This window comes from Platichthys flesus, chromosome 5, assembly GCF_949316205.1.
Source record: "Platichthys flesus chromosome 5, fPlaFle2.1, whole genome shotgun sequence".
Classification (NCBI taxonomy): Eukaryota; Metazoa; Chordata; class Actinopteri; order Pleuronectiformes; family Pleuronectidae; genus Platichthys; species Platichthys flesus.
Window position 1 is genome coordinate 21,123,931 of NC_084949.1, and position 17,095 is coordinate 21,141,025.

The 17,095-nt window shown below is 42.7% G+C and overlaps 1 protein-coding gene across 1 annotated transcript; it reads left to right on the forward strand.

The window, feature by feature from the left end:
* Positions 1-9,738: 9,738 nt before the first annotated feature.
* On the forward strand, positions 9,739-12,938 carry pou4f2 (POU class 4 homeobox 2). The gene is made up of 2 exons (XM_062388104.1): positions 9,739-10,204; positions 10,552-12,938. The coding sequence occupies exons 1-2, from the start codon at positions 9,992-9,994 to the stop codon at positions 11,482-11,484; spliced, it is 1,146 nt and encodes a 381-aa protein (XP_062244088.1). The 5' UTR covers positions 9,739-9,991; the 3' UTR covers positions 11,485-12,938.
* The last annotated feature ends 4,157 nt before the right edge of the window (positions 12,939-17,095 follow it).

Genomic DNA, 17,095 nt, shown 5'->3' on the forward strand with positions numbered 1-17,095 from the left:
AATTATTAATATTTTACAGTGCACACACATTGCATGGGATGCATATCATCCATCGGTTGAACAGTGACTTTTAAGTGCACTGGAACAGAGTGAGCCTGACAAAATATGCACAAGTGTGTGTGAGATGAAGTACGGCTCTTCCCCCTATAAAGATGAGTGGGAAAAAAGAGCAACAAACGCCTTCCCTAGGCAGAGAAAGCTTAACTATTCTTCTCGGTTCAAAGTCAGGGGTCTACTCTAAATATTTGTGTATTAAACATAACACATAAGATGGAATAAATGGGAGGACTCTAAAAGAAGTTCAGGGCCTGCAGGAGAAAACAACACAAAACTCTAATGCTTCTTAATGTCAGTCTGACTGGAACACAAACAACCACAGTGAAAAACAAGCCGAGGCTGCAAATGCAGTGAATCGTCGCAATCTAGATGCTTCTTAGCTTCGGTTCCTCAGTGAACTGGTTATTGTGGTGTAACTGGTCTGGTCCCAACTGGCACCATCTCCCTTTTTTTCTGTCTTGTATTGTTAAGACAGAAAAAAAGAGCAATAAAGGCACAAGTAAAGCATTTAGAATTATAATAATCACACCTCAGTTGAATCAATTCTGCGTCAACACTTGCAGCTTTCGAGGTACGCATCAAGGGCCGGTCTAAGGAGGTACCGTGCAGCACGGTGAAATCTGAATACGCTGACTCTGGCACTGTTTGTTTGTTTATTGAGGCAATTCAGGGGCTGTTCGGAGCCTCAGAACTGCAGTTAAAGCTGATCTGGCTCCTTCAGACAGCGCCGCATCCGACTTCCTGTTGTCGACTCGCACTTGCCTCGGAAAAATTGCTGCTGCAGCCTAAGACAACCTACAGCACTTTGTATGCCGAAAGAAAAGAGTTAATTAGAAATACAAATTCTCCCAGATTGTTATTAATGGGAACTGTAGAGTAAGCAACACATATTTTGTGCCCATAAGTAATTCTCAGGTATCTTTGATCTGTGGCCCACAGCGGATGCTGCTGCGTGCTGCTGTCTGGCTTCTGGGATTCTGCCAGCACCAGACATCTGGCTACTTTGTTATCATTGGCTGATCTGCTCCCGGGAGGCCACTCTTGTGACACCAGGCAGAGAGTGTCCTGGCAAGGAAAATTATCAGCACATTTTGAGTGGATTAGAGTTCCAAAGTGGTCTTCAAATCTCTACAGGGGTCTGGTGAGCCCTGCTCTACTGGGGGTTCCTCAGGGCTCTGTTCTGACACCACTGTTCATTTGAAAGGCAGCGAGGGTTCGGCTCCCACTGCTGCATCACAGGTTCCAGGGAACATCTTGGGAAGTTGAAAAAGGCCCCCCAATTATGATCTGTCAGATGTAGAAGGGGGAGACATGCACCAAAGACTTCCCGTGATTAGTTCGGTGATCCTGAGTAGCAGCAAGTGTTTGTGTGTCGTTAATGTTCATAGTGTCATATCTGGCAAAAATGCATCAAGTCTGCGTTCGCTTTTTTTTACTGACTAATGCAGTTTTGTTGTTCTTCAATTTCTGCTACTATGACATTTTCAGTCACGTCCCTGCTACCTTTGCCTTGAGCTTTGTTAACTCTAAGGGAGTTCAAAATGACTCCATCTCAAAGGTGGTGTCTGACAATCCATCATACAAAACACTTGTTTAGAGGTCAAAGAAAAGAATGCTGCCTAAGCACTGGCTTAGTGGAGGGGAGGAAAATAAAAAAATGCATGATGTGACAATCTGAACCTTATTCACAGGATTGATTGAGGTATCGTGTCTTCTCCCTTTTTTCTCTTGGCGTTTCCATTTGTGAATACAAAGCTGCGGTGACCCATAAATATTACATGGTGCCGAGATGCAAAGCAGGAATTAATGACTGGGGTGTGTGTGAGAGCGTGTGTATGGCAGGTCCCTGTGGGATTCTGCTTAGACAGGCGGGCATGGTGAGGGTGTGGTCTCTCTCTGTCTCTCTCTAACACCCACTCACACACACACACACACAATATGGACTTCTTTTTCATTGCTGGACTGCAGCGTTTTTGGTCAGTGTGCTAACCTGCCTGTCAGTACCTCTGTGATTGCATTACTCGCACTAAACTTTTACCAGTTAAAGACAACCCCAACCTTATAATCTGTTTCAGAACTAGTTAGTGCTGTTGAATATTAAAATATGTAATGATTATGATGCAGATTAATCCTTCAGGTCATTGATCAAGCAGAAATCAGTTTCTCACCTAAAACATGAGAATTTGTGGCTCTTCTCCATTTTAAATCAACCTTTATTAAATTTCTTCGGATTTTAATCAATGGAAATTTGAAAATTGAAGCCAAAGTATTGATAAAATTGCACCAACTTCAAATATCTAATATGTATTGAAAGTAACATTGTCTCTCTCAGTGAGAGAACATTTGCCAATTACTTGAGCAATTATATGACTGTAAGAAAAAGTATCTGTTGATAAATCAGTTGAGTCAGTTTTTTAATAATCAGTTATCAGGATTTCTGTGCCTAATGTTTTCATAGGACTGTTCTGTGGACAAATCAAGCAACCTGAAGACATCTTGTTAAGCTTCAGATGATTTCCATGGGCCACTTTAACTGGAATATAGCTGGCAGTTTAAACCACAACAAAAATATCAATTATCTGCCACCCCTACCCTCTCTGTTCTGCACCAACACACACACATTTTATATTAATTTTTGCTCGATAAGCACATGATGCAACATGGGCAGAACCCAACTGGGGCCTAGGATCTGATTCATTCTAAACATTGTCATAGATACTAGTTGAGGTGATGCGGCACCCTGAGGTAATGACAAATTATATGAGGTTACAAGAAAGAGACGGACAAGCAGAAAAATACAAAGACAGATCGAGAGAGAGGGACAGAGAAGGAGAGACCGAGATCGGCTTTTCCTCTCTGCTTAGCATGATGAATCAGTTGAGGAGGGGCCACTTGACACCTGTCACCTACCCAGCCAGGCACAATTACCTCCAGGGGGAGGACAGGGGACTTGCTAGGGAGTTGCGCAAAGCTCCCAGTGAAATAGACGAGCGTTTGAAGATCATTAGTGTTACAGCCCCTGTCTTCGTGGCCCTGTCCAACCTCCTGAATGACTCGCTTTGATCACCGCGCCGCGTTTTTGTCAATAGTATGGGCACACCGCATAAATTATAAAGTTATACACACAAAGTCAGCAGGTAAAACGTCACACTCGATTTCTGTTCCGGCCACAGATGGGGCGGCCGATTGCAAGTGATGAGCGTCATCATCACTCCGCAGCCAATAATTTGCGGTGGCCGAGCTCTCGTGTTGCTCTCTTGTTCAGGCCAATGGCTTCAAAGAATGGCAATCACATGTTTCAAATGCAAAAATATAAAAATACTCAGAAAAGTTATTGGATATTCAGATTTCTATGTGAGCAGAAAAATATGTGCCTCTGATATGTGAATATTTAATAAACTTTTTTTGGGGATGACTATGCTTTTACAGTTTGACACCATGAGGCAGGTAAATGTGACGAATTGTGAATAATCTGTTTAGGAGAAGGTTACACTGGGGCCGTTTTTAAAGCCTTTAAATAAAATATAATCTACTGTAAATTTGAATTTGCGATAAATAATAAATGTTGCTTGTTTTCCACATATAGAAAGAGCTCCTCAAAATGTCTGCCCACATACAATTTACATGAACATTTTACATGAAAAAAAAAAACCCTCACAGAATTCCAATCCTCCACTGAGAGCATGAAATAATACGAAAAAAAGAAATCTCCTAATCCATAGGTTGAAGGACGGTTCAAGATGAACTGTACTGAAGATTTCACAGATGACACACAATCAGATGTGTCACATGCGCACCGTGCATCTGCAGCAGCGAGGCCCCTTTAAGTATTGTGTTTGGCAGTGCAGCGCCGTGGTTCCAGTGAAGAAAAATGATCATTATAGCTGATGAGGCAAGGGCTCCGAATGATGACAGCGTGACAGCAGAGAGCTTTTTAATTTGTCGGATCAGATTGTGACATGCTCCATCACAGGACGGAGGGAATCTTTTCATTTGTGCAGTAGAAAGGGGGAAAGGAGGTCAATTAGCATCAACCATTAGACAACCCAATGACAAGCAATATATTACCATGTGGGACAGTCAAACTAATGAGAGAGGCAGCAGGGATGTTCATCCAGGTTGGACAGACTCCTGCGTTCATCCTGCTACATTAATCACTTGTATAGCACATGACGAGTTCCTTATAGTCACACGCTCTGAAGCGTTGCTCCTCATATATACACACGCCACCTTCCTCGACATTACGTTTGTTGTCATATGAGGTCAGATGTACTCAAAGGAACTTGATGTCTTGTCAAATGTTATCGTGCTGAGCCACGTACATCACTGCGACATCACATGGGTGCAGTTAATAGTAGCTTGTGCTTTTCTAGGAGGTTAAACTCTGTGTTGCTTTCGTCCTGCTACTTGAGGACGATCAGTCAAATCTGGTCAGAACTGTAGGATACCGTAAAGATCATAAAGGCTTCCGCCAATATATTTGCCAAAAGCAGCACGAGAGAGAAGATCTCATTTCATCAGATGAGACTATCTCAAAGTGAGTATTTTTTTTTCCTCTTTGCGAGACAGGCTTTATTTGACTGGCTGTCAGGTATAAAGCTCCTCTCTCGATATTGATCTGAAGTACCTAAAGGTATGTGACATCATTATGAGGGTTGACCTTATCATTTGCTGCCCCGCAGCCTATGGGCACGACTGGGCCAGAATCTAATTCCAACCCCCCCTCCCCCCAAAGGTTGGTACTTGGTGCGTAGTAGGGAAATTGGTGGCGGTGTTATTTGTTTTCCTGACCTCATGGCAAACCTCACTCTCGAGGCCTCTAACCAGTCAAGGCCTGACTGTGACTTCACAACTCGACCAGGTTAGCTGATCTTGCCTTTGCTTTCCGGACTATAGTCAACATGAGTGATGATACTTGCCAGGACGGTTTAGAGAAAAAAAGACACACTGATGGGTTATTCTACCGAAACCAAGATTATGTTAATTGGTGGTGATTGCAGCCATATCCAGGGTATTGTATTACCCATCCTTATAAACAACCAATGGGCTTAGCCAATAAAACGCTTGGTTAAAGCTGCCGTAATCAATATCTTATTTTTACAAAGGATCAAATTATTCTTTTATGTGTTACGTGATGCTTGTAGTGATGACTCCACAGACAATTGTCACCTGATTCTGCCCCTTCAGTTCGACTGAGCATATTTTTTTTTAAGTCCAAAACGTCTTTCTGAAGATCGTGGTGACCAAAACAGAGCTAAAAGCAGAGGTAAATCTTGGACTGAACATTTTCCGGTTGACATGAACATAATTTCAAATAAACGCCTTTTGCTAACACATTTGCTAAATTTAGACGATGCACTGTATATCTGCCTTCACTGCCCCCAAGTGGCCGACAAAAATATAACTCAAGCTTTAAAAAATTTGGTAATGACAAATAAATTCCCCACGGTGAAGCTGGGATATGATCGAAAAGAATCCACTACACCAACCTCCACATCCTCTTTCCACTTCACTATGCGAAGAAAACACTACGCACAACAAAACTGTCCAATATGAATGTTATCTGTGCAGAGGTTATATAACATAGAGGCATTAAAATTATTACATAAGCTGAGTTGTTTGATTACTGTCTTTCCCAATAATGAACTTGACCTTCCTCTAATACATGACATTAGTGAAACTTGTTAAAATGCAAGTTTAAACTTTCTGTGTTCAAATGAATTACTACCATTTAATATCTATTAGCACAGAAGGCAAACTGGAAGTGTGTCGTCAAAATTTGCCTTCACACTGGAGGTCAAAACATTTTAGGGCTTATAGCAACATTTCAAGCTCCTATTTAACCCCATGAACAGATCAAATAGAGAACCATCGCACATTGTAATTCAAATGCAGTGTTTGAACCCGCTTTCATTATCTCAAGTGGTGGGCCACTTGTTCCCGCTGAGCGCTACAGTCGACTATGTGACATTTAGTAAAATCCTGAAGGCTTCCAGCTTTAGTTGGATGCATTTAAACAACACATTAAAGTCGCTGTTTTCCTCGTGGAACCTGTCACATTTCCCAGGTAAAGGGAGATGAATAAATAAAGCACCGCCGTCAGTGGCTGGATCGCTCCCCCCTCCTCCTTTGTGTGATTTGCTGTTGCCTTGAGTTAGATCCAGATCTCTTTGGAGGCCCCTCTCCCAACAAGCATTGACCTTCTGCTCCGACATGTAAAGAGCTCCACGAGATCAGAAAGGGGAGGGGGAAGCTGTGAATAAAGGCATCACCAGCAGCAGCCGAGAGACTTCATCCACTTCACTCCGCACTCCGCTCTCCCCTCTCCCTCTCTTCAGTGCAGCTCTATCTCTGTGTTCCGTCTAGGAGCGGAGATACCTTGTTGGCGGCACAAAGGAGCGGTTCTGTAATAAAAACAGCTGTCTCTGGTGGTCTCGGTGTAATTGGGATTGTTAACGTGAAGAGCTCCTGAGGGAGGCTGAGAAGAGTATGTCTTTGTGTAAAGCACACAGACACCTCTGCAGCACTCCTTGATTCGGATGTAAGTAAGATAGTGAGGAGGAGGAGAAGGGGGGGGGGGGAGCAAGCAAGTCACCTGAGTTAAATCAAGCCTCGCTGCAAGTGCTCCTTTATTTTACTTTGCCGTTACTTTTATTTTTAGGCGGTACAGATTTATTTGTTCGTATTAGAGCTCCTTGAAGTGAGAAAAATATTGCTCTCGCACAATCCCACTGAGGTGTTGTGTTTTTCAAGGCAAGATATGTGACTGTCTTTTTATGATGATAACATTGCCTCCAATTACTGTACGAGTGTAATGACACGAATTTAAAGGCAGGAAGAGCATTTAGCTGAAATTTTGAAAAAAGGTGACGCGATCAAACAAGCTCAATTTCAAGGGTGTAAGGATTTTTTCTAAATTGGAGGCCTTTTTATATTTCAAACACTGGAAATGAAATTACAACCAGTGCATTCTCTTTCCCCAATAAAGCCTTGCTAAGAGTCATATTTATTTATTTATTTTTAGCTGTTAAATTATTCAAGATGAAATTATAATGGAGCATATAAAACTGTGCTATTGTTGCCAATAGGTGCCTGGAAATAAATGTTAGACAAATAAAAACTGTTCCACACCAGTAAGGATTTGGTCGAGCAGCTGGTATTGACACCTCATTGTCAAAAGTCATTCAGTCAAACACTTTTCTGACACTGGTTTCCAAAAGCTGTTGCCATAGGAAGTCAAAGTCTCAGGTACATGAACACACTCGCTAACGTGTTGAAAACGCACTTCAAAGTCAATTGGTCGGGAGAAGCGCTGGGCTGATTTATTTGACTTAAGATATACTTGTGTGTGTGTGTGTGTGTGTGTGTGTCTTTCATTGTGGATGAAAATTTCATACGCCGATTTAGAGGTGGTGAAATATAAATGATTCCTTTAAAGTTTCATCATAAATCAGTCTGTCGGTATATATGAGCAGACACTGATTACTCCTTGATGTCTCCTGCAGCCTGATCCCTGTCTCCCGGTGTCTGGAGGTGGCTCCAGCAGCGCCTGTTGTCCCGCTGGGGGGAGACACACACGTTGGTGCAGCGTGATGGCTCTCTCGTGATGTAAAACACCACACACACCAAAAAAAAAAAATGCCAACCGATTTTTGTTGCTGTTGTTGTGTAGCAGCCGTGGGGACACAGATAAATGTCTCCGTGCATCACAACAACAGAACACGAGCTGACATGTACGGTCCTTCGCGAGGGGAGCAGCGCCTCTGCCGCCTGCACGCAGCTGGAACATCTGTAACCCCGGTTCAAATGCTCACGGACCCGAATGGAGCGACGCACGAGCTGTGGCCACACACCAGGGCGAGGAGGCGTGGAGTATAATTAGGATAAGACCACACTTAATAATCACGAGAGATCCGGGGGAGAAATTAATGTAGATTTCTCCACATGATATATTATTAACATGTTTAAGGAGACGGAGGGATAATTCCACAATCTGTCAAAGACGATGACCATTGTTTCACACCTGCTACATGTGTGTGTGCGTGTGTGTTTTGTGTGTGTGTAGAGATAGAGAGGGAGGTGTTCAGAAAAATTACAGCCACACACACACAAAACACTAAACTAAATCCAAGACGCATTGTTCTCCACGCGTCTTTAACCTCCGAGTGTTTCGTTACATCATAACAATTATCTCTTCCTATATAGACGTGACCACATTAAACAAACGAGACACCCCCTCCTTAATTACGACGTGGCTGAATGTTTTAATTACATTACCGATGATGTGGCTTAATTAGAGGAGGGGGAGATAAGTTAATAGCCTGCTATGACAAGTACATAGATTTGCAATTAAATGGTGCTAATTATTTTAAAACTCCACTTTTATCGTCATCCATTAAGTAGCCTTTAACTAGTGTCCCTTTTTTGTTAATGTAAAACCCAAGGCATGACAATAGAAAATAGTACAACAAAATGATAACACACTCGTATAGTTTAGGAATTTATTTCCAGTATTTTGTCCTGATTTATTCAGTTAGTAAGAAAATGGCTATATCAACAATGAGTAGGAATCGCACGAAACACAGTTTTTCTATAGAATGATATAGAAATATTAGCAGTTAATATGAATTTCTTTTCTTGAGAAATATTATTTTACCTTAGGTCTCGCAATAAAACCAAATATAAATCCATATTTGACATTACAATGACAAGTTAGCTTTACTTTAGGTGAAGAGGAGCTGTCCATGGTGTTCATTCGTCTCCTCTGCGCGCAACTGTCTGTTGGGCACAATTTCATTTGCAATATTCTACAAGAATAGAAGAAGAAAAAGAAGTAGAAAAAAAAATGCCGGTGCAATAAAATGGGAAATTCGGAAAGTCTGTGAACTTCACAAGACATGGTGCTGGTAACGAGGTGTTGGTGGCGAGAAGTAAAGAGTCATTTGAAATAAATGCCCTGTCGCGCACTGCCCATGCGCAAAGTCCCCAGCGGCGGCGGTGGTGGTGCTGCTGCTGCTGCTGAGGCTAATGAAGAATAATAAATCATGAAAAGGGTTTTTTCAGGTGCAGCTGCAAAGAGTGTGTGTGTGTGTGTGTGTGTGTGTGTGTGTGTGTGTGAGAGAGAGACATAGAGAGGGTGGGAGAGCTGCAGATAGAGAGAGAGAGAGAGAGAGACAGGGGGTGTGTGTGAGAGAGAGAGAGGGGTGGAGGGAGAGAGAGAGAGAGAGGAGGAGAGAGACTCAGTCTGCCCTTCGCCTCAGAGCAGAGGCAGTTCGGGTCCCCGCAGCATTGAACGTAGTGGAAGAGGTAGCCTCCAATACAGAGACTGTCACCGCCATTACTTCTCACTCACGGTCATTTTCGAGACGGAAACTTTTGAGCAAAAACGAGAAAAAAAGAAAGAACGAACTAAAACAGAAACAAACAGGTGAAGGGAAGAGGCAGGAGTAAGAAACTTCGAGTATCTCGGAAAATCCTAAGAGACGGAGAGAGAAGAGAGAAACTTTTTCATATCTTTTTTTTTTTTTTTTTGGTTTGCTCTTTCCCTTTTTCCTTTTTGGCGTCGTCCATGAGGAGATCTGCCAAATAATCCAAGGTAAAAAAAAAAAAAGACAAGACAAGACAAATAGATTGAAGTGATACAAGGAGAAAGAGACAGCAGCCACACGTTCACAAAGGGAAAGGTGTCGGCTGCGCGCAGTTGCATGGCTCGGTGGCACCTGCGATTTCTCACTCGCCCAAACAGCCAAGACCTCCGCGCGTAATAATAAATAGATGTGATAACTTCAGTGTTTGGACCAGCGTCTTCAGCCCGCGCTTCATTCCACGGCGACTCCAGATTCCAGCGAAGCAGTTCGGGGCTTCGACTCCCGAGCGAGGAGGCGGAGTCTTAACTTATTAAAAGGAACTTGCTGAGGCTCGGACGCCAGCAAAGATGATGATGATGTCTCTGAACAGCAAGCAGGCTTTTGCCATGGCCCACAGCAGCTTGCCCGAACACAAGTACTCGTTGCATTCCTCCTCTTCATCCACCCTGACTTCCAATGCACCGTCCTCCTGCTCGTCCTCCCGACACAGCAACAGCATCATCAACAGCAACGGCGGCGGCTCGGAGGCGATGCGGCGAGCCTGTCTCCCAACCCCACCGGTACGTATTCTGCATAATCACAGCTTAAAGGCACATTTTGACAGCCCACTTTTTTTTTTTTCCTTTTTTTTCTGCTTGATGTTTTTTTCATGTCTGCACAGCAAATCACCCAACACCTCCATATTTTTTTTTTCTTCCTCTGCTCAACTTATGTATTCAGTCGGCTTTGCCTTTCGTATTAATTTTTATGACCTGGGATGTTGCATGCGTCTTGTTTTGTGGGCTCCTCTCCTCCTCTCCTTTTTTTTTAGGATTTCTTTTTTCACATTCTGGAAATGTTTTAAACCGAGTGGTGGAGGGAGAATTCCCTGCTGACAGCTATGTGTGCATTCTATTTGCAATTGCAGAGCAATATATTCGGAGGCTTGGATGAGAGTTTGTTGGCCCGGGCTGAAGCTCTAGCGGCGGTGGATATAGCCTCGCAGAACAAGAGCCACCACCACCCTCCACATCACAGTCCCTTCAAGCCGGACGCAACCTACCACACCATGAACTCGCTCCCCTGCACCTCGTCTTCTTCCTCCTCGGTGCCTATTTCTCATCCGTCCGCCTTGTCCGGCCACGGCCACCACCATCACCACCACCATCACCACCACCACCAGCCCCACCAGGCACTGGAGGGGGACCTGCTGGACCACATCACCCCGGGACTGGCACTAGGATCCATGGCTGGGCCGGATGGCTCGGTGGTTTCCACGGCTGCGCACCCTGCCCACATGGCGGGCATGAACCACATGCACCAGGCAGCCATCAACATGGCTCATGTCCACGGGCTGCCATCGCACATGGGCATGAGCGACGTGGACGCCGATCCAAGGGACTTGGAAGCCTTCGCGGAGAGGTTTAAGCAGAGACGGATCAAACTCGGGGTTACCCAGGCGGATGTAGGGTCAGCGTTAGCCAGCCTGAAGATTCCTGGTGTGGGCTCCCTCAGCCAAAGCACCATTTGCAGATTCGAGTCCCTCACGCTGTCTCACAACAACATGATCGCGTTGAAGCCCATCCTGCAAGCGTGGCTAGAGGAAGCCGAGAAATCACACAGGGAGAAACTTAATAAACCCGAGTTGTTCAACGGCGCGGAGAAAAAGAGGAAGCGCACGTCGATAGCGGCGCCGGAGAAGAGATCACTGGAGGCCTATTTCGCCATTCAGCCGCGTCCCTCCTCGGAGAAAATCGCAGCAATCGCGGAAAAGCTGGACCTGAAAAAGAACGTCGTGCGGGTCTGGTTTTGCAACCAGCGGCAGAAACAGAAACGAATGAAATACTCAGCATGCGTCTAGAATCCGCTTTGGAAAAACCACCACCCACACAAACAGAAAAAAGACTTGGAACTGTTTAGAGACGATTTGTATCATATTTCCTATCTCACACCTTTTTGCAATCATCGATGACTTTGTGCTTTGAACTTCGAAAAATTCCTACAAACTGAACAATGACTGAAAGAAAAAAGACAAAAAAACAAAACAAAAAAAATGACCCACCACAATGCAGTCACCTCTTTTACTCGCTGAGATGTGGAGTCCAGTAAAGCCTCGTGTGACAGAGCAAGTAAGACCACTGTTTCCACACTTCACCTTTTCCAATGACTTAACAGGACTCTGCATATGCTTTCATTTTCATTTATGATCCATTTCAGATGAGGACTGTGGTTTTTCCTTAGACCCTGATGCAAACAGCATTGTTATTGGGAGTATAGTTTAACTCAAAGCACTTGGTTTGGTGACTGCTATTTTTTAGGCTTATAGGATAAGCTACGTTTGCCCCCCCTTCCTTCCCCTCCCCTCCTCCGAGTTCATGACGATGCAGTCTGACATTTATTCAGGGTCCATGAGGGGATTGAGAGAACAACACACGACTTGGTCTTGAGAGCTAATATTAGATTACTGCCAAATAACCCCTTTGTAAATGAATAATTTACCAGTCACACACTTCATTTTGTGTCTAAATGTGTAATTAATTCCACTTATTTTGTTACCATGTGTGTGATCGAAGTCAGGGATATATTTTCGTGATACCTGGGGTTTGGATAAAGGAAGGAGGTTATTTATTATGAGGCCTCAGTATCAGTAAATAATCGAAATAGGGACTCACTTGTAAGGATTTCGTAGATTTCCCATTTGAAAAAAACTAGGATTTCATGCCAGCTGCAATAAGTTTACAATTCAGCGTGGGCCTGTATCTTATGAACTATTTATTGAGTGAGGTCATGTTTACTTCATTATATATTTATTGGGATTCCCCCCCTCCTCGTTTTGCTTGAGAAAATCAAACTCTGACAGCGAGTTACGCGTGTTGTTCTGGTTTCAAAAGGGAAATGACTGCGAAATGTGCAGTCACAAAATTTTAATTTCACGATTTCTAACGTTTCAGATGGTACAATCGAGATATATATGAGATAGTATTCTCTTTTTAAATTATTTTATGTATGTTTTCCTGCTATTTATTTGTATAAATAGGCTAAATACGCGCATCATTATTATGAAGTCGTTGCTTGTTAAAATCACCTTGTTTAAGTAATGTTTTTTCTTGAAAAGAAACAGCTTCATGGAAGTATACGTGTACAATGTAAATATTTCATTGGAATCAGTTGATGCACATAAATATATCCGTACAGGTTTTTGCTGTATTGCTGTTTTAGCTGAGGTAACTTATTTCTGTAATGTATGTTGCTTTAGGTTCCTGGTTAAATAATTCTATTAATTTATTTCATCCATGTAATTTTAATTTATTTAATTATTGAACTGCAATATGTGTTTCATTAAAGAACAAACTTTAACATTTAATCGGACGTTTTGCATGAATACACTTGTGTAACGTGGCTCATCCAGACTAATATTCTTTTTATTAATTCATCTGTTTATTTATTGATGAGGAGGAGGGAAACGGTTTAAGCTGTGGGCTGCAGAGCTTGTAAAATACATTTAATGGATTCTTTAAGGTTATCTTGACAAAAGAAAATACTGACATTTTTCAAAATAAGGTGACGTGACTTTGCAGATCCAGAAAGGTGTCAGGTTTGATCTTAAAAGCAGCCGTGAGCCCTGTCAAAGTACTCACGAGCAAGACACCACCATGCAGCCCCCCTCCCCCAACCAAGCTGCTCTGCCACTGTCTGGCCAAGAGATGAAGAACTAAGAGGAAAATGTGAAGTGTTACTATAGGCAGCTTTATTTTTGACGTGTGGGCTACACCGGGCTCCCCCAGGCCTCGCCACACAACGCAGGCCTCGCAGGATCCACCTTATCTCGATCCCATCAATGTTAAAGACACACGTGGCCTCCTCACCGACTTGCTGCCAGCTTACGCAGCTCACTGTTGCCTTACCTGAGAGCAAATGCTAATATTCTATTAGAGTCTAATCAGGGGGTCTGTGGAGAGCTGGATGGGTCCCTGGAGCGCAGCCTTGCCAGATGTCAGCCCGCCAGAAAAACAGCTCGCCTGCCAACGTGCCCGTCTCTATTTAAATACACACTCAAACATGCTCCGTGCATGCACACGGGCTTTGAAGCAAAAAAGCTGTGGTTCTAAGTTGCTCACAAGGAGCGAGAGGGTGAACACAAAGAGGGAGGGAGGCACTTTTAATGTCCAGAGCAGAGTTGCTGGTCCGGGGGCTGCAGGGCAGGAGAGGGGCTGAGCAAGCGTTTCAGCACCATGGACAGATACCTGAGCACCAGCCAAACATGAGCATCCCTGAAACCTGAATATTTACAGCTCCTGCAATACATGTGCATGGGGTTAGGTTTGTGTGTGTTAGTGTGTGTGGGGGATAATTTAGAATCGATTATACCAGTGCATTTTACCCAAGGTGAATTTGTTATCCTTGAAATACAGAAAGAAAAATAGGAATACTTAATAATTAGCCATTTAGAGTTTTGACCTTCAAAGATTCTGCTTCAAGTGATTTTAAATTGTTGTACCTATTCATTTATTATCATATATTTTCAAGGTTTAAAAAAAAGTGTGGAATGACCGAAGGGTTGGTTGGATTTTACCCCTTTAAAAAACATGTAGGTTTTATTTTAATTAATGTCCTAAATACACACATACACAACCACATGACACAATTTTTAAATTGAGTAAAACAACGACTCTATGTCATCAATCCACAAACCAAACATCTCCCACCGCCATCCTCGTGACAAATTAAGAGAATCAAAACGACCCTTATTAATGCGACAGCCATGATGGTTCATCAATTAAAAGATGCTCCTGGTGAGTGCTTCTAATTTCCCCTAAATGAGCCATTCACTTAATGCGTTAATAAGAGCGAATTATTAAATTACACATCGAATTATGAAAAGCAGATAATTATGAGGAGCGAGTTAAGGAGTCATTAGCCATCCCTGTTAATTACCGCTGGTCAGGGAGGGCTGCCGAGTGAGGGTCTCATCGGGAATTGAAATTAACTTTACGCATTGGAGCCTCGCTGCTGCTTGACAAGCACAGAACGACAGACAGGGAACAGACAGACAGACAGGGAGCAGACAGACAGTTTAGACTGGTGCTGCTGCTGCTGCCTTCTCTTTCACATATTGGAAAAAATCAATCTAGATTCTTTGATAGCGAATCAATGTTGCACCAGCACCAAAAATATAAAAAAAGGAAAAAAAAATCACACACAGAAAAAAAACAAGGCCTGAGCACAAAGAGGAAAATCGAAGGTCTATTTTCTAATATATAATAAATATGAGAAGTTTACCTTAGAGCCACACATGCAGCCACCACGCTGCATGGGCCCCATACATCCACACAGAGAAAACACGATGGGAGCTGTGTACAAAACGAAGAAGGGCAGCGCTGTTTCCTTTTGTTATAATTACGCCCTCTCTGGTTTTATTTTTCTCTCTTTCTCCCCTGAACATTCCCCCCCTTTCACAGGGATCCTGATGCAATTTTAATGAAGCCAGGGACCGTCGGAGCTGCGCCTGGGGACGCGGGAGTAGAATATTTTAACTGTACATTTACGCCAAGTGTCTGAATTCAAAGACGCGACTGCTCGAGAATTAGACGAACCGCGCGAGCCATAAATCGCGCGACGCTGCGCCGCCATACATCTTCGCTTTATTTATCATGTGTGTATGATGCTGCTGCTGATGCTGCTGCTGCTGCTGATGCTGCTGCTGCGTGGTGCGGAGCGGCCATCGCCATTTGATAGTGTCGCCAATCAGTTGTTGTTGATGCAATATTAATCAGCCATCAATAGTCATTAGTTTGTTAAGTGTTTTCCAGAAACTAATCGATGGGGCAGCGTTGGGTGGAGGAGGAGGTTGCTGGTGGGATACTTTATTTGGATCTAGGACCGCGCGCACTGCAGCCTCTCCGCCAATGAAACGGCTCCATCCATCTCCCTCTCTCTCTATATCTCTCTCTCTCTTTCTACTCGACCATACGCGCGCGCACGTGTGAGCCACGCGCACACACACAATCATAAACAGCAGAGTTGATTTCAGATGGAGACACGTGTTCTCATACTTTTCGTTCGAAGGCTGAATCTTCGTCTTGACCCATGAAAAACAGTTTTATATCCGCACATTTAATTCGGACTTAATCTTAAATTTAACTTATTGGCGTGTTCTTCATCACATTGGAGGCCAAATTCAGAAGAAAGAAAAAAAAACCTGTCCCTGATCCAAGTCCTGACACACTTTATTATTATTTTGTATTTTACACAAATCTGAAATTATGCTGAGATTGCATCACATCCATAAGATTTATTTTCTGCAGTGTGTTGGTAAAAAATAAATCAAATGCTCGTGGCCCAGAAATAAGTTGGTTAAGAGTTTGAGTGAGAAATAGAGAATAATTGTAGTGGAGGCCTTTGCTGCGTTACCTTTATTTTGAAATCTGAGAGCAGAGCTGTAGCTGTGCTGCACATGCTGGATGCTGTCTAGACATGCGTAGAGCTCTCGATTAAAAATTCATCAGGTCCATGTGTTTAAACACATCACCTTTACTTCAAGACAATTCATATATATTTTGATATCAAAGAAAATAAAGTCAAGGTTGCATTTTAAGTCTGATCTCTGCACCAAATGATTACATTCAAATAAATAAACGCAGAATATTAATTAATTAAATAGACTATACAAAAAAATCGGAATTAATCATATTTTCAATTAAAAAAAATAGAAAATCTACAATCTGAAAAAAAGTGGCTGTAAAATGAATGCCAGTGGAAACGTTCTCAGCCTTCATAAGTAAAATAGCTCAGGGGCGTGATTAGAGGGTGGCTGCTGGGAGGCCACAGTCACCCCTTGACATGTGGCTGCCCCCAAAATAATGATTTGGATGCAAAACGAAGTTTCTCCTCTTTTTACTCGGAGCGTTTTCATCTCTTTCATATATTTGTTACTAATGGAAACACTAGGCATATGTTTAATTTCTTTAAGATCCCGTATTATAATTCTTGGTTTTGTAGATTTGTGTTAACTGGCCATATACACTTGACGCTGTTTTGTGAATTTGTGCATTATATCGTCTAACGTGACGCTAAATTAATATTGAAATGCTTGTGCTTCAGGGGAAATACTGTCTGTACGTAGCCTAATCTGTAGCGATACAATGATCTTCAACATGGAGTCCATGTCAATGACTGATTTTGCTGTGTTCAGTAACAGCTGTCTGGAAGCCAGTGGAGTTTATCAATACAGATATTGATAAATAATTAAATCCAGTCCAGAGACGTCATCCACATATTAACTAGGACCCATAATGTTGCAAATTGAAATGTATTTAATTATGATTATTTCTGTACATCTACACCTTCTTAATAAGGCTAAGGCTAATGTTATTAACTTTCTGCAATACGTCTTCTTACAGCTAGGTGGATAGTGAGTCACACACACACACAAAAGAGTAACAAATTATTGTTATAGTGAACATGAAGGCAAA